General features: G+C 42.2%; 1 protein-coding gene across 3 annotated transcripts in view; it reads left to right on the forward strand.

Annotated features, from left to right (window-relative positions):
• The window catches only part of BTD (biotinidase), a 32,416-nt gene extending 11,681 nt beyond the window's left edge, over nt 1-20,735 (forward strand). The window contains exons 1-4 of one of the 3 annotated variants that reach the window (XM_069088427.1): nt 4,247-4,598; nt 7,405-7,639; nt 9,619-9,768; nt 13,450-20,735. In XM_069088427.1, coding sequence (XP_068944528.1) covers nt 7,418-7,639; nt 9,619-9,768; nt 13,450-14,610 — 1,533 coding nt within the window. In that variant the 5' untranslated portion in view covers nt 4,247-4,598; nt 7,405-7,417 and the 3' untranslated portion in view covers nt 14,611-20,735. Of the gene's footprint in view, nt 1-4,246; nt 4,599-6,229; nt 6,552-7,404; nt 7,640-9,618; nt 9,769-13,449 lie in introns of those variants that run through there. The other 2 variants (XM_069088425.1, XM_069088426.1) reach the window with 2 other exon arrangements.
• Nucleotides 20,736-24,939: the final 4,204 nt, after the last annotated feature.

Here is a 24,939-nt window from a genome sequence, read left to right on the forward strand (position 1 = left end):
ATCTGATGAGTGTGTCCCCAGTCTTCACCCTCCTCAACCTGCCTGCTGTGTTCAATGCTCTTGACCATCCCTTCCTCCTGGATTGGCCCTCCTCTTTGGGATTTTGTGACTCTACTCTCTCCTGGCTCTCCTCAGACATGTTCCTTTGCTGAGTCTTTAACCAGACTTCTGCTTCACTTGGCAGGTGGACCAACACATCTCCTAACTCTGGGTGTGCTCCAAGGCTCTGTCTGTCTCTGCCTCTTTCCCTTCCTACCTTAGCTCTTCTCAGATCTCTATTTCTGGCCCCAGGCTCTTCCCTGAATTTAGTTCTACATCACCAATTGTCTGCTGGACATTTCAAACTGAATGCTGTAGACATTTCAACCTCATCTTTCCCCACAAACTCACCCATTCTTCAAAACGTCCTTTTTGTGGAAGGTGTCAATGCTCCTTCCCATCTCCCTGTCCCATGTGGCAGGAATGCTTTCCCTCCTCACCTCCCTCCTCACTCCCATCTCATAGAGCCACTCCCCTCAAGGTGCAGCTCAAACATCTCTTCTAAATGAAACCTTTCCCGATTCCCCAAAGAAAAATTCGCCCTCCCTCCCCAACCACCTTGTATTTGTCCATTTTGTATTTACAGATGTTCTTCTTGCCAGTGGGAATTGTTTCATTCATTGTACTTTTTATTCCCAGTACCTGGCATATAATTAGCACAGATTAAATATTCATTGATTTATATTATTTTTTAAGCAATCAGGGTTAAGTAACTTGCTCAAGGTTACACGACCAGTTATTTCTGGGTGGGTGCTAAGTGTCTGAGCTTGGATTTGATCCCCAGGTCATCCCAACTCTGGGGCCAGTGCTCTTACTGTGCTACCTGGCCGCCCCAATTGATTTATATATTTATAGATTGACATCTTAGAGAAACTGAGGAATCTTGGTGGATCCCTGTGAGTACCCTCTCCCTGAGGTAGGGGGCATCAAAATGTTGGACTCTCGCATGCCCAACTGTCACCCTTTACTTAGGCTTCTCTCCCAGCAGACAATAGCTCTTTGAGGCAAAGACCAATTTCTTTTTCATCTTTCTTTGTGTCCTGGATGTAATTCTACCACATTCCCATCTGCAGTGTGGCACATTTGGTATCTGGTGATCCTCTGGACTCCCAGGCTGTCCACTGGCTTCCATAGACAGTATAAGCATCTCAAACCTTCTCCTGTTTCACAAGGATCAAATTCACACCTTCAGGATATAGGATGTAAATTAAACAGGTAGATGTGTAGGGGAAAGTAAGAAAGAGATCACTTAGGTTAGTCCATTTTGGAAAATGCTCCCTGGATTTTCAGGATATAATTAGGGTGATGGCAATACAGAGGAGGAGTGTGAGAAAAAAACCCTGCCTCGATAATTGCTTAGGGATCCCTCTGTAATCTGTATCTTACTGAAAATGTTGTCATCTAAATATGCAATACTAAAACTTCTCCATAGGGTGGCAATAAAGAGCTTGAACTTGGCTGGAGTTTTCCAAGTACCAGTGACCAAATGAAGAGGGAAGACCATAGGAGGGGTGTCCTTAGCGTGAAAGGTTCATGAAATGAGAACTCTGGTAGTCTTTTAGGATATAGCAAGGAAAGAAGGGTTACCCAAGTGTTTCCTGTGGAAGTATTTTTGGCCTTAATTATATATGAATAATTGGTAGTCATTGTCAATAAACATTTATTAAGCACCTACTATGTGCCAGGCCTTGTGCTAAGCACTGGGGATGCAAAAAGAGGCAAAAGACAATCCCTGTTCTCAAGGAGCTCACTGTCTAATGGGGGAGATAAGAAGCAAACAAGATAAATAAGAGATAATTAACCGAGGGGCACACTGGAATTAAGAGAGGTTAGGAAAGGCTTCCAGTAGAGGAAGGGATTTTAACTGGGACTTTGAAGGGGGTCTGTAGGTAGAGACAAGAAGGAGGAGGAGGAGGAACATTTCAGGCTTGGGAGGTGGCCAGAGAAAATGCCTGGAGGCAAGGGGAGGAGTGTCTACCTGAAACTGCCAGAAGGCAGTTGGATCTCTGTATCCAAGGACATGTCATGCCGGGGAGTAAGGTGTGAGTAGAGCAGAGAGGCAGGGAGGGGGCTAGGATAGGAAGGATGCTGAATGCCAAAGAGAGCATTTTCTATTTAATCCTGACCCTCAGCATCAATTCTTTTACTTCAGTTTTAGTTCTAAGTTCCTTAAATCAATTAGAGTGAACTCAGGCATCAGCTCTAATAGTTAATGTTGAACTGGAAATATTGCTATTATCAAAGAAAGAAAAGGGAAAACCTGGCATTATTTATCATTCCCTGTTTTGAGACTGATAATTGGATTTTTTAAAATGAGTACAAAGCTTATGAATGTCTATAATGTGCGTATGTATGTATACATATACATATATATTATTAACGTGGTAACGTGATTTTAGCAGCTAATGGATCCCTTTATGCTTTCTGAGGTCCCCAGTTTTGGTGCGGCCATTTGCCATTCAGAATGTATATGCTCTGCTGGATGGAATTGAGCCCTCAGGGCCCTTGCTGATGTATAGGCTTTCATGGAAGCTATCCTATTGAAAGGTGAAAACCTGGAGAACTAGTGGGAAGCATCAGGAGCGGCACCCGATAAATCCTGTAGCCTGTTACAACTGGCATTTGATCTGACATTCTGAAGAACTAGAAAACAATCAATAAATAATGGTATATTTTATATAAATAAAAAAGAAAATCTATTTTCCTTTTACTTCTTTCTAAATGTTGGTTACTAGACACAGGCAAAACCATACATTATCTTCCATATTTTCATAGTGAAAGAAATAAAATTCATTAGTCTCAATGGTATTACTTGGATATAAAAATATTTTTGATTTTATTTTTAAAAAACCCTTATTTTTCTTTCAGATATGCATAAAAAATATAACCCAAGTTCTTGGTAACACTGCAAATTCCCTAAGACTTGAGCTACTTGGTTTGACATTTCCTCTGCTGTATTTGTCACCCTTCTTTCTTATTCTTGGGAACAAAGGAAAGATAGAGACAGGTTCAGGCTGGCGGGATCCTTCACTTAAAATAAGATCAGGAAAAAAAAGATAACTGGGCTATTTATAAATTTCCAAAATGTGTATGTCTGTCTTTACATTTTATTGCATAAGATACTTACGGCAAAGAATGACAGCGCAAATGAGGAGGAAGGAAGATGGTTTATGCTGCCTAGTCAAGATTAATTATTTGCAAAGTAAAGAGAAAAACATCCATTTTCCCTCTCTGGACATTGATTCAGATTCCATATAGAGAACAAGTAGCTTTGTTATAGTGATTAGTGCCAAGTGAGTGCTTTTCATTATGAAGTAGAAATGTATAAATTAGTCTTCTCTGGCTTAAAGGTGTGATTTCCAAGAAAACAATGAGCTCCACTTTGGGAAATGCACCAACTCTTATCGAGCTTCTTGACATCATTTTGGTAGCTAACACCTTCACAGGAAGGATGATTCACTAGTCTCCCAGGTGGGGCACAGGAGCCGTCTCTCACTTTCATAGCTTGACACCTCTCTCTTGGGACTCCCAGATTCCTCTGGGCTGTTGATTGTCACTCTGATAGTACCTAGCAGCCCACTTCAGTTAACACCTTTGACTTCTCCAAGCTGGCAGCTTTAAATCTTGACCTTTGCCCATAACACCTGCCATTCTTGATGTGCTTTATTTATTTATTTTTTGCCTTTTGGAGGGCAATTGGGGTTAAGTAATTTGCCCAAGGTTACACGGTTAGTTTTTTTTTTTGTGTGTGTGGGTGTTAAGGGTCTGAGGCCGGAACCGAACTCAGGTCCTCCTGACTCAGGGCCCATGCTTTATTCACTTCGGCACCTAGCCACCGCGATGTGCTTTATAATATTAACACATTGCATGGGACAACAGGGAGAAAGTCGACCTTATCCCAAACTCATATTTCTGCTGTTTTCTTCAAGCCCAAAGATGCACCTGTATTCATTTTCTCTTTCCTCATTATGATTGTATCCCTTCTGGCATTAATGCTCAATACTCCTTAATTCAGTTCAGTTCCACATACATTGAAGACACATCTGCTGTGTGCAAGGCACTGTGAGGCTTGGGGATTCAAAGGCAAATGAAAGGGTTCACCCTCTATGGACTTAACAACTTTCGACTGTGGTGGTATAAGATAGCTCTCACTTTTCTTTGTAGAGGGGAGCCATTCCAACGTATGTAAATGATTAACAGCCACTCTCCAGAACCTTTTTGATAAAGAAAAAAAAAACCATCCATGATTTGCGCTCAGTCAAAAATAAAAAGATTGTGATTTCTTAGTGTGATAGGATCCTCATCCCTTGTCTAAAAAATTTCCTCTTTCCTTCCTTTACTACCGAGTTAGACTAGCTTTTTTACTTAAAAGTGACAAAGCTGCCTCTGAGATGTGATTGGCCGGGGGTCAAGGTTCCTGGGGAGCCTTCATAGACTTCCTGATTGCCCAAGAGCATAAAAGACCCACCGAGGTGGAATCTAAGCCCTTCAAGTTTGTTCTCCAGCCCAGTGAGTCTCCACACCCTTGTAGGCTGATCTGACTTCCATGTGGTGGTAAGGTAAGATTCTTCCCTTCATCTACCCAAACCTTGTTGAATATCCTTCCTCTGCTGTGGCTGAGTGAGCCTCCTTTTGCTAACTATTAAATGACCTTCAAATGTCGTATTTTGTTCCAACACCAAACCTAGACTGTCAGCAGCCTGAGTTGCCCTCACCCATTATACTTGCTGGTTCAGCTGCCTCCTCTTGCCAAATTGCAAATGACCCTTGTGATCAAAACAAACAATATACAAAGGTATTACATATAATCTTCTACTGTAGAAAAAGGCAGTATTGCAAAACCCATTCTGAGAGCCTGGAGGGGTTTCTGGCTTCACCTCAGCCTTCTGGGAAGCCATTTAACTGCTTCTGCCCAAAACCTCAGTTTTCTCAGCTCTAAAAATAAGATCCTTTGCCTTGCTTCACTGAGTATTATGAATGTTTCTTAAAAGATGCCCTTTATTATAATCAGTCATGGAGGTAGAATTATTGTAATAGAAAAAAATGTGTAAAAGATGTCTTTTAGCATTCTGGGTTTGTCCTCTAGCTTAATTCAGATAAAAGAAAGCTTATCAATTCTACTTTGTTTCCTCCTAGAACTTGTGATCGGTCACTGAAAGACTCCTTGTTCATTCCCTCAGTGTTGTTCCCAAAATCCCCAAGTAGGATGCCAACCAATCTTGGGAATGAACATTCTGGATGTTATATTTATTACATGGCCAGAAATGCCACAGACAGATGAGGAGAGAAGGATGTCATTCTGAGAAATGCTGAATTCTGAACATGAGTCCTTGGTACAGATTTTAATACTATAAATCATTAGACTTGTTTATTTTCTGAGACCTTTGCTAAGAAAAAAAAAGAAATTTGTCCCAGTGGAGTTTGGTTTTATAATGAAAATAAGCTAAGTATAAGGCAGAGTAATTCCCTTTGGTACCTTCTCCAAAACTGATCAGAGAGTAGTCTAGAACCCTGATAGGTTCCGTGACTTGCCCGACCTTGAATCCAGGCTTTCCCATCTCTGAGACTGAATTGTCATCTACTATATCACATGACTGTCCAATCTAAACATTTCAAAGGGCTTCTTATCCAGCCAGGCTACAAGCAGAGGAGTGACCAGAGAACTTGTAGGGATGTTGAGGCAAATGTGAATGGTGACTAGACTGCTGATTCCTTTTGGGTCAGGAACTTCAGGTGTGGAAACTCCCTCCACTGGTTCAGACCAGCAACCTTTCAGTAACAGTTGTAGAGAACTGCCTGGCCCACTGAGGCCTGATGTAGCTGGTCAGCCTGGAGGTCCACAGGGGCCTGCCTGCCTTCTTCTAAAGCTTCTTTTTCAGTGTATTCTGCACCACTCGGGCTTCTCAGAGACCCTCACCCCTGCTTTGGCTTCACTTTCCTCCTTTCCCAGGCTCTACTCTTTAATTAATCAGTCAGTTCACCACTGGAATCCTGTTGCCTCCTTTCACCTTTGAAGCCTTGCCAAAAACCCAACCCTGGATCATTCCAGCCATTGCCTTGGCTCAGACACGCTGCTGAATGGAGCTGACCACTGACCTCACAGGGTTATCATGCAGATCAAATGAGATAATATTTGTAAAAAACAGTAGGTGCTGTATGGTGTTTTTCTATGGTGCTTTTTCCCTTCCCTCCCCATTGAGAAAGTCTCCACATTGGCCTCCCTGCCTTCAATCTTTCCGCTTCACCCTTCACACAGCTGACAAGTGACAGCCCCAGAGTACAGCTGATCATGTCCCTTCTTTATCAGCAAACTCTCCCTTTGGCCTTTAATGCCCCCGCCTATCATGGCCATCTACCTTTCCAGACTGTTCCCTGGGGCTCTCCTCTCTCTGTCTGTGGCCTTATCAGACGGACCTTCAATCCTTGTGCAAACTTCACCTTCTACCGGAGACCTTTCTGATGTCCCTGCCGCTCCTCCCAGCCGAATCACCCTCCACCCATTTCCCCCACAGGTATGTGTGATCTTACCTGAGACAGTATAATTCCTGGAGGTCTGGAACTCTCACATCTTCTTATTACCAGTGTCCAACATGGTTCCTGGCCCATAGCAGGCAGTTAATAACTGCTTGTTGATTAATTGATTCCTGATGCTAAAACCAACCCATTGTCTACAACGCTACTTGCCTCTTGGGGTAAAATATAGTGAATTAAAATTTGATCATTCTTAAAGGCAGGGAGGAAAAGCAATGTTTTCATGGGAAGCTTTTTTTTTGGCCTGCTTATAAATGACAGCAACAACCCTCATCTTGAGCTAGTCAGCATTTTTTTTTCAGTACTGTATTTAAAAAATCTACATACTAAAGGAAATGAGATTTAGCTTTTAAAGTCATTACTTATTAAGAGAAATAAGGGGGAAATCTGCAATTCATTTCTATTTATAGTTATGGTTTTTGTAACTCTGGTCATTTTATAGATTTTGGCCAGTGAAGATGGATGAGCCATAATAGAAACTGAATCATGTCAATTATAATCAATGTTATTAATTAAGAGTTGAATATGGAGTGAGAGGAGTGAATAATAACAGTGAGGTTTTGTTGAAAATTGAGTAAGAAAACTGTTGCCAACATCGGGCCTCTTTTGGAAATGGCTGAGAATGAGTGTGGTGTGCCATTTGAAACTTTGATTGGGACGTGTTTAAGAAGAAACACATGCCCTTTTATTAGGGACATGAAACAAACCCTTTCAGGCCTAGTTTAGCTGGGTGTCTGGATTTAATTGTCAGGATTAATAAATCACAGCTGCAAATGTTAAATTCCTGGCATGATTCTTCATTCAGCAGTTTTTCCCTTGTCTGTCATGTTCCAGATTTATTGTCCACATGATGCTTGGAGCCAGCTATAGACTCGGTCTTCTCCTCTTGTGCTATCCAGTTATCTCCTCAGAAGGCCATCCTGAAGGACATTTCATTGCTGCTATATATGAGCATCGGTCAATACTCAGTCCCGACTCTACGGCCCTTACGGATCGAGAGTCAGCATTGAGACTAATGAGTCAGAACCTAGATTTGTATGAGGTGCAAGTAGTGGCGGCAGCCAAGGAGGTGAGAAAACATTTGTCCCGTTGTAGCTGCGGAGATGCGGCTGCTCTTGTAGGAGGACCCTGGGATTGATAATGACTGGCCTTGGTCCAGTCGGAGATTGGACAGCACCTTCCGTGTATAGCCCAGGGACCTGAGGCTGGGGTCGCTTGGTGATGTGTCCTGACTCCATCTCCATCAGCCAGGTCACACTGCCTCTTCAACAGATGAACCAATCCAACCTTTTAATCAAATTAGCCAAATTATTCACATCTTCTTCATTTTTCTTGAGGCATTCAACAATTAAGTTGAAAGGTAATTCACAGCCAGTTTGTTGCCTTCAGATGATTACACACAAGATTCTGGGCACCATATTTAAAAGAAAATGAATAATCTCAGTCCTCAGGCAGTTCATAGGACAAACTAATTGAGGCGACCCTGAGCTCAGATTTACAAAAGGGACAATCTGGGCTGGCTTTGCTCATGGCTCATTTCCCAGGAGGGTGGGTAACAAAAAAAATCTACTTACTTGGGGCACAGAAAAGGAAATTGTTTTGTTTTGTTTGTCCAATGTTACTACAAGGATAAGTCTTGTAAGGAAACATATTTAAAGAAAAATGAAAGGCTTTAAATCTAGTTATGAATTTTGCAAACCTAACAGTTGATTGATTGAGAGCCCTCGAGGTGAAGTTAGCTACATCTGATAGCCAGGAGTTGAAGAGGAACAGACAGTGGCAGGCCCAGGGGTAGTTTTTCTTCCCAGGACAGCCTCACAAGCCAGAGTATTGAGGGGACCTTCTCCAGTACTCCAGAAGCGGTGTAAGTAATAACCCCGGGACTATACAGCAGTCTGGCTGAATCCAAGGAATCAAGAAGGATGTTCATGGAGGGACAGTAGTTTAGTGGAAAGGGTTCAGGGCCTGGGTTTGAACCTCATGTCCTTGGTATTTGTATGATCACAGGAGAGTCACTGAAGCTTCCTCACTGCAAAATGACAATAACCATACTTACCCCCAAAGGGTTGCTGTGAGAAGCAGCTGAGATCATGTTTTTTAAAAAGCACTTTGCAAAACCTTGAAGCTTCCTGTAAAATGTCAGCCTTTGTTATTCACTCCATTGGACCATCTATTTATATCTTTACCCTGAGGCCAAAAAACAAAGGGATTAAAATGATTCTCGGGAGGGAGCATCTTCAGGGCTGGCTGCCAGAGCTTGGCTCCTCTGCATGGGAATTCTTCTTTGCAAAGGAGACACTTGGTTATACCTGGCTAATGTTGAATCCTTGCTTCTAACAGGGTCCTGAGCTCCTTGTGAACAGGGGCTGATTTTTGTCTCTATTTGTTTTCCAAGAGCTTAGTAGTTAGTAGGTGTTTAATAACTGCTTGTTAACTTGACTTGGTTCCCTATTCAATTTCTCACTCAATGCTTAGAAAATGCAAGCTCATTTTAATATTAACCTGAGCAAAACATAATTTGGTGAGTAATATTGCCATAAAAAAATAGCAATCTGACCTTGGGCAAGTCACTTAACCCCAGTTGCCCTGCCTTCCCCCCTCCAAAAAGACAAAAAAAAATTACAATCCACTTCAAACTGAAATGCCTTCTGATTTATCTGCCGTGAAAGATTATTCTTCACTTTGTCCCCCTCTCTGCCTTGACCCCATGTTGGTACCAATAATCAAGAGTTGATTATTGATTAAATGACTATGGAATCCTTTAAATAAACATCAGAAGGAGACACTGATATTTGAAGGTTGCCACCGTTCTCCAGATCTCTTTCAGCAGAGGCACCACCGTGAGTCCCCAGCCTTCTTAACCAGGGACTTGTGCCATCTGTGTTCGTAAGAGAACTCTGCAATCCCCAGCTAGGGGGGTGCCATTCCTAAACATTACTGGCTTGTACACACTGGAATGTAAATGCTTTGTTCCTCATATGACAATTAAAAGTATAATTCGGGCCTTTTCTCTAACCCCAGACTGTGTCTTGACATTCTGCTTGGCAGGGGGTGCAGATTATTGTCTTTCCAGAAGATGGGATTCATGGATTCAACTTCACCAGAGATTCCATTTATTCATTTCTGGACTTTGTTCCGCCTCTCCAGTCTGGGAAGTGGAACCCATGCCTGGAACCCCATAAGTTCAGTGACACGGAGGTGGGTGCTACAGCTTGGCCTCTTCTGAAAGCAAAGTCAATAGAACTGAGTTCACCTGTGGGATCAGAAATAAGAACAGAGTGGTCTTAGGCTCTAAGTGCAATTCTGGAAACCCCATAAGGAGTTTTGGGGGCATTCTGAAGACGACTCACCTATATCATGTAATAAGTCAAAATCCAGAAAATCAGTTTCTTTTTAAAATTTCCATTTACTGATATTTTCCTTACTCCTTAAGATACAAAACACGTTACTGGAAATCCTCCATTGTTATTGACACAGTACTAGACATACACTAAATCCTCAATTAATTGGGAGAATGATTGATGGGTGATAATTCAATTCACTCATTCATTCGACAGATATTTATAAAGTATATGGCACGGGGCTAGGTGTTGTAGGAGATATGTTACTGAGCTTTGCCATCAAAGAGTTTACCACCCCTCAGTCAGTCACTGTACTCTGCGATGTCACAAGGTAAGTGTATTAGAGAATTATTAAACCAAGTGATTCCCCGGTGGGGGTATTTGTGGGGGGGTAATTCTAGCACTGGTTTTTTTGTTTGGTTGGTTTAGAATCAAAGTTGAAAGGGAATCCTTAAGCCACGTAGTCTGATCCTGTGCTGAAAAGGAGTCTGAGATCTTGTACAACAGTCCTGACAAATGGCAGTGGCACACAGGACGGATGGGGACGGGCACCAGGCAAGGACGGGGGAACCCTCGAAGAGATTCTGGCCCGAGCCCAGCTGCAGAGTGAGGAGTGAGGTCATAGCAACAGCTGCCATTTATAAAATGTCTCACTTCTGTGGTCTGCAGAGTGTCTTAGGGACATTCTCTCATCCTCACAGCAGCCCGGGCAGGTGGGTTCACGGATCATCCCCATTTCACAGATGAAGAAACTGAATCCCAGAGATGCTGAGGGTCTTGTCCCAAATCTCCAGACAGACAGAGTAAGAAAGAGAAAGCTAGGTAGAGAGAGCATTTATTAGACCCCCTACTATGTGTCAGGCATTGTGCTGACATAAAGTCAAAAAGCCAGAGTTCTGATTGGTGCCTCTTCTCTTTCCAGCCCCTTCTCCCTGTAGCTGCCAAAGTGATTTTGCTCAAGCTGTGGGTCTGGCCACGTGACTCTTCTGCTCAATAAGGCCCATTGACTCCCTATTACTCCCAGGAATAAACAGGAGATTCTTTGGCCTGATCTGGCCCCTCATGCCCTTTCCAGTCCCCTTATACTCTCCTCCCTCTCTGTTCTGTGCACTTGATCAGCAGCGTTCTGCTCCGTGGGCCCTCTGCTGACATCCTCTCTGCTTAGACTGCTCGTTCTCCTGTGCTCCACCTCTTGGTACCCTCTTCCTCCTTCCAGTGGCGCATTCTGTAGGCCATTCCTGCCTCCTCGCCCGGAGCCTTCTTTCCATTCTGTACATACCTGTTTCTTTATGTGTTTGTCTCCCCTATTAGCCTGTGAGCTCTTTGAGGGAAGGCACTGTTTTTTGCCTTTCTTTGTACCCCGGGCACTTAGCTCAAGGCACAGCACCTTGTGCTTCCTGCTACATCCTTGTTTAACTGAGGATAAGGTGGCAGAAAAGGAGAATCAGATTTATTTTGGCAGGCATTTTAGCCTTCATACACGATGGACTATTATTATTTCTCCCCCAAGGTCTCCTCTGATGCCTTATCTCTGCATGGAGGTGACCCTTTTCTCCTGAAGACAGCAGAGAACAGACTCAGTCTGCTGCCACCAAGCTCAGAACCTTGGAGTAGAGTGTGGAAGAGCAATTCTTATCTGTGGCCGGCCTAGCAAAGTTCAGACAACTGTGACCAGAGAGGAAGCCCAGCTGGGGTGGCTTCGGCCCCAGCTGCTCCCTTGGTGTGGAAGGATGGCTCGTGCTCTTGTCTGGTGGGGGGTGAGCACACTGAGGTCACAGATCTCTGCTCAAAATATACAGTATCATGAATAGTGATACGAACAGTCACGAACAGTGTGAATTTCAGGCCAATTAAAATGTTTTTCATAGAAATAAGTTGTAAGAATTTAGAGGAGACAAAAATTTCTCTTCCCTTTATGAGATATTGCCCCGTGCTGCCTTTTTTCATTTAAATTCAGCTAGTTATCAAGGCCTGTCGGTTTTACGCCTGGAATTTCTCTTAACCTTCATCCCCATCTTTCTCCTGGTTTTCCTACTTTCCTACGAACATCACCATTGAGTCAGTCAGTCAGCAAGCTCTCATTACCTGTCCCTTAAACTGCTGTGACGGGGACAGGGGCTGCATGTGTAATCCCACGTCCTTGATGCGGGGAACTCCCAAATGAGGTAACCTCCATACCAAGTTGCACTGGCACCTTCTCTGTAACTTACAGCCTTGGAGAATTGCACCGAGAGGTAAAGTGCTTTCTCTGATAGTCACACAGCTGGCGTGTGTCAGAGATGGGACTGGAACCAAGGTCTTCAAGGCTTTGAGGCTGGCTTTCCTCTCACTATGATGTGGTGCTTCTTTAGCCAATCTCCTCCCCTCCAGTAGAATCTCTCTCCTGCACACTGATGTCAGCTTAGTTTTAGCTCCTGTCATTCCCCTGCTAAAAACTTTCTAAGGCTTTCTACTGTTTACTCCCCAAGTTCAAACTCTTTAACTTGGCGTTCAAAGACTCTGTAGTCTGTTCCAGCCTTTCAGGTTTTGGTTTCTATGACTGCCTTCATGTGTCCAGTCTCTATTTGCTTATCCCTCAAGACATCCTCTCCTTTCCCATCTCCTATTCTCTGTAATTCTGTGTGTTTGGAATGCAATGCCCCCACCCCTACACCTGCCACCTATCCTGTAAGGATGGAAAAAGGGAATGGCATCTTCCTAATAGACCATGTCATGATCTCTCAGTGAAAAATGGTTCTGTGCTGCCTGTCTTTGGACTTTGAAAGCATTTTATACATCTCTTAAAAATGTGGACTCTTCTCGTCCAGTTGTTTGGTTGTGTCTGACTCCATGTGATCCTGTGGACTTTGTCTATGGGCTTTTCTTGGCAAAGATGCTGGAGTGGCCTCCCCACTTTATAGATGAGGAAACGGAGGTAAGCAGGGTTAAATGGCTTGCCCAGGGTCACACACCTAGTAAGGATCTGGGGCCAGATTTGAATTCAGATCTTCCTGACTCCAGTTCCACTCTGTCCACTGCCCCTGGGTATTTTTGTATTTATTTATATGCATCTTCTATCCCTCTTCTTCTCTCCTGTTAGATTTAAGCACTTTGAAAGCAGTATAGCATGTTGTCAATCTTTGTGTTTCGTTCGTCACTTAGCATAGTCCTTCACATGCAGTAGGTGCTCAAGAATGACTTGCTTTGTTGACTTAAATCTCCACAAAGGTAAAAAAAATTATTTTTCTCCTGGAGAGGCAGCTAGATGGTCCAGCGGATGGAATGCTGGGCTTGGAGGTAGAAGACCTGAGTTCAAAGGCAGCCTCAGACACTCACTTTTTGACCCTGGACAAATCACTTAACATCTGTCTACCTCAGTTTCCTTATTTGCAAAGTGGGAATAAGAATAGTGCCTACTTCCCAGGGTTATTATTTGTAAAGTACTTTGCAAATGTAAAAGCACTTTATAAATGCTACTAACTAATACTGTTGCCATCGATGAATTTCCTGATATATGGGAGGCCAGTGACAAGTAATCTACTCCAGTCTGGTTTTCTAGGTCCTCCAGCGCCTAAGCTGTATGGCCATCAGGGGCCAGATGTTCCTGGTGGCGAACCTGGGCACCAAGCAGCCTTGTAACAGCAGTGACCCGCGATGCCCGTCTGATGGCCGATACCAGTTTAATACTAACGTGGTGTTCAGTGATGACGGCACCTTTGTCACCAGTTATCGCAAGCACAACCTCTATTTTGAATATGCTTTTGATACCCCTTCTGAAGTTGATCACAGCACCTTTGACACACCTTTTGCTGGCAAATTTGGCATTTTTACCTGCTTCGATATATTGTTCTTCGAACCTGCTGTGAGCCTTGTGAGAGACTATGGAGTAAAACATATCGTGTTTCCAGCTGCGTGGATGAACCAGCTCCCACTCCTGGCAGGTATTGAAATCCAACAAGCTTTTGCAGTTGCTTTCAATGTCAATGTTCTGGCAGCAAACATCCACCACCCATCCTTGGGCATGACTGGCAGTGGCATACATACTCCTCAGAAGTCTTTTTGGTACCATGATATGGAAAGCCCTGAGGGTAAACTGATCATAGCCCATATAGCTAAAAACCCACCAGATGTAGCCCTCCTGTGGAATGGCACGGGGAGAATTCATGAGTCCCACAGAGAATTCTTGTCAGAAGATCCCATCTCTGAGAACGATCTAGACGGTCACTGCAGCAAGTCCCCAAGATGGAGCCAAAAGATGCCACCTTCGTTTCACTCTGAGATGATGTATGACAATTTCACTCTCGTGCCCGTTTGGGAAAATCAAGGCAGCCTCCGGGTCTGTGCCAATTCCCTCTGTTGTTACCTGGATTATCAGAGGCATGTTCTATCCAATGACTTGTATGCTCTCGGGGTCTTCGATGGTCTTCACACAGTACATGGCACTTACTATGTTCAAGCATGTGCCCTGGTGAAATGTGGTGGCCTCCATTTTGAGACCTGTGGACAGGAGATAAGCAACGCTGCTGATACCTTTGACTTTCATCTCTGGGGAAATTTCAGTACCTCCTTTGTGTTTCCTATACTGCTGACCTCTGGAATGACGCTGGAGTCCCCGGGTCAACTGGGCTGGGAAGGCAACTGTTACTTCATGAGGAAGAATCAGTTGTCTTCAGGCTTAGTGACAGCTTCTTTGTATGGACGCTGGTATGAGAGGGATTAGTAGAACCAGCCAGTCTCCTGGAGGAGTTCTAGGTTTGTGCTCTAGGTCACATTCGTTGGTAAACACACAGCTGATGTTCAAAATGGAAAACAAAAGTAATCATCATTGTTCTGAGCTCAAGGGGACAGATGGGTACCAGCTGAGTCCTCAGCTGCTGAGCATCTAATGATATAAGCTATAGGGATGCAAGAGTCTCTTTTTTGTTCTACCAGGATGTCATTTGGCACTGGGTAAAGTAGTATCATGGGTAGATCCCCTTGGTTCCATTTCTTTTAAACATAAATTCCAGAGACAGTCTCACATAACTTGTGGTTGATTTTTAATGTCTTTTAAAAGCCACTGATCATTTAAAACCAAAACAAGCACCATTTTCTCATGCATATTCACAAAGCAGAATTTTGACTTTTTTGTCTTATTATTAGTTGATGCATTCAAACAAAAGTATTTTAGAAGCTTAGAATGTTTCTTAAAGTAATGAACAACAAATGTGGAATGTGCAGCCTTGGTTTCCAGAGAGCCCCTCTGACATCTTCAGCACAGACTGCAGTAGAAGTGCATTGAGATGTCAAACCCAGGGCAATAGGAGCTGTATCAGAAATGGGTGTGTAAAACATTATTGAATAAAAAAGAAAATATAGCATGATAGGGCTTCCTCACATCCACATGTTTCTCAGGAAGAAGGATGTTTGAGGAAAGATCTGACATCATGAAATTTAGAACTGTAGTGTGTCAAGATATAAGGGGATACCCAGTTTTTCTTTTCTCTTTGGAGGGGGAAGGAAGGGCAATTGGGGTTAAGTGACTTGCCCAAGGTCACATGGCTAGTAAGTGTTAAGTTGTCTGAGGTATGATTTGAACTCAGGTCCTTCTGACTCCAGGGCTGGTGCTCTAATCACTGTACCACCTAGCTGTCCTGTGGGATACCCTGTTTTTTTAGAGCTAAGGCCTAGTAGATAGGCTGTACCCTGAGCTTGGCATAGCAACAATCCTTTGTACTCACCATCTGGATGATCTTAGCATCTGGATGATCTTACCATCTGGCAAAATGTCTTGCTTTGACCAGTACCAGGTGCTCTCTGAGGGATTTATGATTTTCACATTGATAAGAACTATTTAGATTTGTTGGAGCTTCCTTATTTCCCAGGGACCCTCTGAGGGCCAGAAGCAGCCAACATGTTGCAGCAGAAAGCAATCAATAGCACCTCCTAACACTCTGAACAATTCCTGTGCTTGTAACTGCTAAGTGAGCTGAACCAGGTGCTGCACTCCTGTTCCCATCACACAATTCTGGATATATACCCCGCTGAATGATCATGGGGCTCAATGACCATTAATACTTGAGACAATCAACTTAGGGCCTTTTCCCACAGGACCCAAGAACGTCTCTGTTGTCCCCAAAATGTCTGCACATGTGGGCCTGCCATAGGAACTGTTTATCAAAGACCTAAGAATGACCATATTGGGTCCTGCCTTTTTGTGGTTTTCAGGGTAAAAAACACTTCCCCTGCTACAAAGCTATCAGCCCTCCTTCCCAGGAGGCCTTTGGTTTGCAAACCTGTTTTTCTTACTTTGAAATTAAACTTTTGTTTGATTCCTTACCCTCCTGTCTCTATCCTGCTCTGTTTGGCTCTGGCCACCCATGGGTTAGGGATCAGTTCCGGTCCACTTAGCAAGTGTCATGAGGGGAAAACAAGGCAGTGGGATGAGAAGGGATCAGTGATGGGCCGCTGAGTATGAGAATTCTGCCTGTGAGGCTTTGGTTTTCTCTGGGGCTTCTCAGGCACTAATAAATCACTTAGTGTTTTTTTACAGATGGTTTAAAATTGCCCAGCTCCCTTCCTGGTGTAATTCAATCATGAGCCCTTGAAGAAAGCTTTGCTTCCTTAAAGAGGCAGAGCAAGGTTGACATTCAAGATAGCTGCCCCAATTGGGGATGCTAGGAATTTTAGAGACATTTGTAAAACTGAAGCTTGCTATAACATTTATTACATAATAAATTTAATGTGTGAAAACATTAAAATGATTTTTCTTTACCATTGTGGTAAATTTTTCAAAGCTATTTAAAAAACCAATTTGAACCCTATGCCTAATAAATGTTTAAACTGAATGATTTCAGATTATTAGTTGAGGGAAACTTGATTGCCTTATTTTACCTGGATGGTAATGGCTTAGTTTCCATTTCCTTCTCCAGCTCATTTTACAGCTGAAGAACTGAGGCAAACAGGGTTAAATGACTTGTCCAGGGTCACACAGCTAGCAAAGAGCCTGAGGATGGATTTGAACTCAGGGCCTCCTGAGCCACCTAGCTGGCCTAGACTAGTAGAATATCTACTGGGAGGAAAATGAGCTTAGGAGTAGAGTTATGTCATTGTAAAGGCCTGAACTGTTTCTGGAAAGGACTACACACCCCACACTTCCCAGGTTCTCCCAGGGTGAGGGGTTGGCCCAAGATGGCCTTGGGCTGGAGGTAACCCAGGAGGAATCAAGGCATTTCCAGCTTAACCCCAAGACATAAACGATTGGGGCAGGAAGGCAGGTCTGAAGTGGATCAGGTCCTTCCTCGGGAAGTGGGCTCATCCCCCAGACAAGGCACTGGCCAGATCACGAGCAGATGACCCGTGGAAATCATGTTCTTCTTCCTCCCTGATCCACAGCAGACCTGGCTTTAGGGAGTGGGGGTCGATGGAGGTCAGGATAAGCAGATACTTGCAATGTAGCTCCGCTCTACAGCACAGCGAATGCCAGGGACCCTCTGTTGCTGCTGGATGAGTGCACACTGAGGGCCGCCATTTACATAAGGCCCATGGTACAAATGGAACTTGTTTAAATGAGCACTCTCCCCAGAAAAGCTCGGAGTTTCACAGACTCTATTCCAGTTTCCTGATGATTTAGAAATAACGGCTCATAAATTTAAAAACGGGGATTGTAGACAACAGCTGTGTAGGAAAAAAAATGTTTTGGAAAAGTGCAGTACCATATGGTAGAAGGCAGTGTAAGGAAGATAGGAACATTCAAAAGCAATACATTGGCATTTTCAGGAAAAAAAAAGTCTGATGGACTCTTCTAACTTGCCTCAGACAAACGATTATCTTGTCACCTAGGAAGTAAATGGGAAAGGGGATCATGACAAAGTGATGGGGAATCAATTAACAGGAACTCTGGGTTGAATTGAGTTTTGACCATGTGGTTTTGGGACCTAAAGCAGTAGGACCGATTTTAGGCCATAACATAGAACTGTGTCTGCACCTATATTTTATGTTACGCTCACACATCCCAAGCTCTCCTGAATACTTTGTGACAAGTAATGTCACCTTTGTTTGGTTTATGTCTCCTCCTTTATCAGTGAAAGCACTATGAATTTTAATTTAGACCACATATAATGGAGAGGCTGAAATCTTGTTCAGGGAATTCATTTTCGGTTATCTAGAGGGTAATACTTTTGTTCACTTGCATGGTTAGAAAACTAGCTCTGAAATGCATTTTCCCACATTTAATGTTATTTCCAAACTCTATGAATAAAACATGCAATGCTCATGTTTATATCTTTCTGTTAAGAATTTATTAGGCTCAAGAGTAGCTGGGCAATTGGTTTTACATACGTGCCTTAAACTTAAAGCATCCAAGAATTCTTACCACCTGATTTTCAGGATAGTTAAAATCTTACAAGTTTTCTACTTGGCTCATCATCTTACCAGGTGAATGTACCACGCATCTTTTGACTAGGGCATTCATCCTGGTGGTATCATAAAAATACAAGTAAGGTAAGTTTCCTTTTACTACTGAAAGCTAAAGTAGAAAGCAAATAATACAGGACTTTTTCTTCACTGCTGTGTATAGCAAGCATCCACAATAATGACCTGAGGTCCTTTCAGGATTTGGAGAGAATAGAGAATCAAGAAGTGAAATGATTAAGGGCAGAGGTGGATGGGAAGGTCTGACGTGCCAGGCTAAGCCATTGAAAAGACTTGCTTACAGGCACCTGAATATTTTGAGCAGGGGAATGGGAAGGATTTTTAAAAGTAGCATTCTGAGAGGACTCCAGCAGCGTGTGCTGAATGTGTGGCAAGAGAGGCAGGAGACCATTTAGGACAGTCAGGTGTGAGGTGATAAAGGCCATGGTAGAATGAATGGATGGGAAGAGATGGGTGCAGAGACTATTCAAAGGAAGAATCAGCAGGACTTGGTGACCAGAGAGGGAAGTAGAAATCTAAGATGAAGGTTCACGGCATTTGTATCTGAAAGTAATGTCAGACCTCATCGGATACAGGGTTTCTGACCTGGTTTTGTGCCATCCACCCTTTTGGGAGGCTGTTGAAACCCACCACTATAGTGGCCTAACTTAATCACTGAAGTAAATATTACATTTCAGAAGCTGGTGAAAATAAACATGAAGTTTGGGTTTTTTTTTTTTCCTATCCAAGTTTATGGATGCCTTGAAATTTATCCACTCCAGTATGGGATAAGAATTCCATATTTACAGGGCAGCCAGGTGGCACAGTGAATAGAGCACTCACCCTGAAGTCAGGACATGAGTTCAAATTCAGCCTCAGAAACTGTATACTTAACTAGATGTGTGACCTTGGGCAAGTCACTTAACCCCAATTGCCTTGTCTTGTCCCCCATAAAAAAAAAATTTCATATCTAATCAAGCCCCATCATATCACAGATGAGAAGACTATGGAATAAAAAGATTTTGGTTTGCCCAATATCACACATTTAATAGCAGATTCATAATTTGAATCCAGTATTAAAATACCCTTCACTACTTATTTAAAAATGATTAAAAAGTTAACACTGTTTCAACACAATTCAGCATGCTTACTGTCTATATTTAAATGACAAAAACTCTTCAGTCACTCTCCCTAAGTATTCCATCAGGATTCTTTGTCTATATTTATATGTTGTATTTTGAGATATCATTTACATTTTTAACAGCTCTTTATGCATTTTAGACCTCAAATTTCTGTCTGCTACTGAGATTAGGATAGGGAACGGATCTGTAATTTTATTGGCATAGGCAACTATTGGATGAAGAAATCCCTTCAACCAAAATGCAGGTAAGCACCTTTTCTGCAATATACAGTTTACATTAAGGGGCAGAAAACTTGCCCAGTAGTTGAGTCTTTTCAGTGTGTCTGACCCCATTTGGGATGTTCTCAACAAAAATACTGGAGTGATTTGCCATTTCCTTCTCCAGTTCATTTTACAGATGAGGAAAATGAGGCAGACAGGGTTAAGTGACTTACCCAGGGTCACACAACTAGTAAGTGTCTGAGGCCAGTTTTGAACTCAGGAAGACTCATCTTCCTCATTCCAAGGTTGGTGCTCTATATACTGTGGTGCCACTTTGCTGCCCCCTAACTTGCCCAGGGACACACACATGTATGTGTCAAGAATGGCCTGAATCCAGGTTTTCCTGGCTCTAGGACTGATTCTCTCCACTCCACCATACTGTCTCTCTTTTATCCGCTACTTGTATTTTTGTCAATGTGTTTTTTCTCTAATAAAAATGATAACATTTGTTACACCGATTTGAAAAATGACAGTAGTGAATCAGCACATCTATTTTGTTCTAATAATTTTTCATAATTATCGAATAGAAAAAAAAAACATTTCCCCACAATAAGAAACAAACTGTTTTGTTTTCCTCCAATAACATTTTAAAAAATGTTTAAGTCTGTTGTCTTTCTGAATTTCAGGGGTAAGAAGTATTCCTTTCCCACCAGATTGCCAGCCAGTTTTCCCAGGGGCCATTTGTTAACTCATTTTTTTCCCCGAGTTTTCATTTTCTTCAGATTTATCATTAATCTTGTCTACATTTGGTTGGATGTTTTGTATGTTTACCCTATTGTGCTGATCTGGTCTCTTGAGTTGCCTTGTACTAGCTAGTTTTTATAATTGCTTTGTAATCTATCTTAAAGTCATCTGGGAGTGACAAGACGTCTCACCCTCATCAGCTTTTCCACTGTCATGTCATTTTTACCCATTTATTTTTCCATAATTTCATTATGGTTTGATAGAGTTCTGTAAATTTCTTAGTGATTTGTCTGATATTGTATTAAATGCATAAATTAATTTCAGAGGACTGTTATTTTTATCATATTAAACCAACTCATTCACGAACATTGAACGCTCCTTCAAGTATTTATTTTCATCTATTTCTGACATTACAGGGATCAGTATACAAGTCCTGTGTAATTTCTGGGTAGGTTAATTCCCAAATATCTTATGGTTTCATTGTTATTATAAATGGAGTTTTCTCTTTTTGTTCTCCCCTTCCCCTCAATCTTTATTGCTGAGATAGAAGAATGAAAATCTTGTATGCTTGCTGAATATTGTTTCAATTAATTTTTTTTTGGTTGAGATAGTTAAAGAGATCATCCTTGTTTTGAACCTGGTTTAAGTGAGAATACTCCACTATGTCATATTATGTTGATATCTTATGGGAGATATTTTTGTGTGGAGAAAACCCCCCCATGCTTGTTCTTTTTTGTGAATTTCTAAAAATCATGACAGAATATTGGATTTTCTCAAAAGCTTCCCCCCCGCATTTATTGATATTACATGATATTGTTAAATGTTTTTATCTATAGGATTATATATATTATATAATTAAATAAATAATAATATATATTAAAATACTGATAGTTTTTCAGCTGTAGAACTATCTTTTGTGTGCCAAATATAACCCTTGCACTTGTCATGATGAAAACTTTTTAGTGTCTTTTTTTAAAATAAAGATTTAAAATTTTTTTAATGAACAGAAACCTATTTTCTCTCCTTCCCCTGACCTGATTGGAAAATTCCTTGTAAGAAACATGCATAGTGAAGCCAAACAAATTCCCTTCTTGGCTCTATTAAAAATACGAGGTCTCATTTTGCACCCTGAATCCAGGGTAAAGGTGACTTGTGTTTTTTACTGGGGGTCAGTGCTCTAGATTGGATTCTGGTCGTCTCGCCAACAGCCCTAGCTTCTGTTTCCCATCATCTCCTTTCTTCAGCTCCAGTCCAGTCTTGTTGGCAAAAATGATCTCATGCCACACAGTGAAGTTGCAGCTTGACTTCTTTCCCTACTCTGTGCTGCAGGCCAAGTGTCCAATCTTCCAGTCCCCTACTGCCACAGTATGAGAGTCATGGAGGCCCAGTGCAGCTCACAGTTCTCCCTCTTCTATCCCAATGCATGGTTTCTCTGGGTCTCCATCACAAGTGTTTTTTGGCAGAAGGAAATTCCTTCCTTGGCCAAAAGCCCTAGAAACTTAAGAAATTTCTGTGTAATGCCTGCTCATTAACATTCTCTGGTCACCAAGTCTCCATGGAAATGACCCTGGGGGAGGAGTTACACAAGAAATATTTTAAGTAATACTTTGATATTCTAAGATTCTGAAGCACTAGAAATATTAAACCCAGGAAAATATTTCATCCAATAAAGACACAATTCACAAACAACAGAATGACATTTGTGCTCAATTAAAATGCAACTTTCTAAAGAGTGGTTGCAATGTGGCTAACAAAAGAACAAAGCCCTGACTCTGGCTGAATTGTGATGTACATTCCATTTAAAAGGATGGAGTACTGAGGAGCAAAATATGCTGGGATTTTGACATTTAAAAATAAAGTTGGGCTGATGAACAAAAGGTCCTTGTGCAAGGCCAACATTTAAATTGCAACATTCAATAAAAGGTAACAGTTTTGATGATCAATACTTATTTATAGTTGACACAGTTGGATTCAATAAGCTTTTAGTGATTGCTTTACTATGTCCAAGGTAGTTGCTAGGGTGCTGGGGATACAAAGGCAGGATGAAAAATAGTATGCATCCTCAAGAGGCTTATTTTATTTGAGGGAAATAAAACATAAATTATCTTCATGATTTGAAAAGGGAATTAATGTTCATAACATTAATGTTAATTAAAGACTTCCCCTAAGAAGTGGTGTCTCAGCTGGGCTTTCAAAGAAACTAGTGATTTGAAGGGAGTGCATTCCAGGTATGGAGGCCACCTGTGCAAAGGTGAAAAGGTAGATGGCGGCATAGCAGATCCAGGGAATGGTAAGTAGGCCAACTGAGCTGGAGCGTCATGAATCTATGATGGGAAGGCTGGAAAAGTAGGTTGAAGCCAGAGTGCACATGCCAACCTAAGGAGTTTGCATTTTATTCTTTTTTTTTTTTTGTCTTTTATTAATTCGTTTGTTTACTTTTAGCTTACGAGATTCAGTTCCACAATCGCTTGAGTTTCAAATTCTCCCCCGGCCCCCCCCACCTCATGGCAGCATGCAATCAAGTATAGGATCTGCATTAGACATCAGTCAGGTTGCAAAGAAGGATTGTAACCGATGGAATGATAATGGGAAAGAGGAAACAAAACCAATCAAGAAAAAGAAAGAGCAGGTGGTTTGCTTCAATCTGCATCCCAACTGTTCTTTCTCTGGATGTGGACATCTTTTTCCATCATGAGTCTTTTGGAGTTGTCTTATAACCCTGCATTGCTGAGAAGAGGCCAGTCTATCAAAGTTGGTCATCTCACATGTTGTGTCTGTGATTGTGTACAGATTTCTCCTGGTTCTGCTCTTCTCCCTCAGCATCAGTTTAAGTCTCTCCAGGTAAATGTGAAGTCCATCTGCTCCTCATTTCTCATAGCACGATAGTATTCCATTACATTCATATATCACACTTGTCCAGCCATTCCCCAATTGATGGGCATCCCCTTAATTTCCAATTCTTGGCCACCACAAAAGGAGCTTGTATAAATATTTTTGTACATATGGGTCTTCCCCCCACTTCTATAATCTCTTTGGAATACAGACCTACAAGTGGTATTGCTGAGTCAAAGCCTGTTGCATTTTCATTCTTGAGTCAATCAGGAACAATTGAAAGTTCTTGAATAGGAGTTTCAAGGTCAGGTGTGCTTTGGGAAAATCATTTTGGTAGCTATGTAATGGATAAACTGAGAAGAGTCTATGTTATCTAGAGTCCATGTTAGAGGCTGTTGCAATGGTCCCGCCAAGAGTTATTGGGTGGATGGGGTCTGAACTAGAGTGTAAGTGTAGTGAAGGTGACTCAAGTGACATGTTGTGGAGGAAGAATGGACAAGATATGGCAGCTCTGTTGGATATGAGGATATGGGAAAGGCAACAACTGAGGATGACCCCAAAGCTACAAATCTAGATGCCTCAAAAAGACAGTGTTTTCCACTGGAGGTCTTCAGAGGCTGGATGACTTTTCAAGTCTATTGGATGGGTTGCTGCATTTTTTTTTTTGTTAGGGTTTTGGACCAGATGGTCTCTGAGGTCTTTTTCAATTCTAAATTCTGTGGTTCAATGAATCTGTGAATCTATGGGAGCTGATGAGATCACCAAAGAATGGAATATGAGACAAGTAGGTAGCCTACAACAAAGCCATACAGCTCACCCACAATTAGAAAAGAGAGCATGGATAATGATTCATGAAGTAAGGCTGAGAAGCAGGAGAATTAGGAGAGCACAGGGTTATAGAAATCCAGAGAAGAGAGCTCAAGAGGGAGGGATTGCTCAGTGTCAGATGCTACAGAAATGTTAAGGAGAACAGGTCAATGAGTTACTAGATTTTGGAGTTGAGATCACTGATAACCTTGGAGAGAAGGTTCGGCTGGGTCGTGAAATCAGAAGTCACTTTGGAGTTGAAAAGTGAAAAGGGGGGCTAGTAGTTGGCTCTGAAGGGAGAATGGAAGACAGATAGTTTTGAGGGAATGGTACGATGAGGTGAACACATTTATATTTGGGGTATACCTTGGCTTGTTTGTAGGCAGCAGTAGAGTCAGATGGGGAAAGACTGAAGAGATGAAAGAGTAAAGTTGGGACAAACTGCTGGAGACGAAGGGAGGGAATGGTATCAAGGGTACGAGTAGAGGGGTTGGTCTTGACATGCAGAAGATGAGGGTTATGATGATGCTTGTTTTGGGGCGGGGGCAAAAGCAAGGCTGTCTACTGAGAGGGAGAGGGCTTGAAGAGCACATCTGTAGATGCCGTGGAGAATGTGTTAGACTCAATGAGAGGAGTGCAGGGATTGCCATGTAAGAGTGAGGGCCCAGCTGGGATTAGATGATGTTATCTGTATGTACTTAGATATTATCTTTCATGATAGACACTGTTTCTGTCTTCCTTTTTATCCTCAGCATTTAACACAGTACCTGATACCTTTGTTGTTCAGTCATTTCAGTTGCCTGACTCTATGTGACCTTATTTGGGGTTTTCTTGGCAAAGATACTGGAGTGGTTTGCATTTCTTTCTCCAGATGAGGAAACTGAGGCAAACAGGGTTAAAGTGACTTGCCCAGGGTCACCCAAGCCAGATTTG

Source organism: Petaurus breviceps, unplaced genomic scaffold (genome assembly GCF_028583685.1).
Source record: "Petaurus breviceps papuanus isolate PSGF00001 unplaced genomic scaffold, PetGlider_PUasm1.0 185, whole genome shotgun sequence".
Classification (NCBI taxonomy): domain Eukaryota; kingdom Metazoa; phylum Chordata; class Mammalia; order Diprotodontia; family Petauridae; genus Petaurus; species Petaurus breviceps.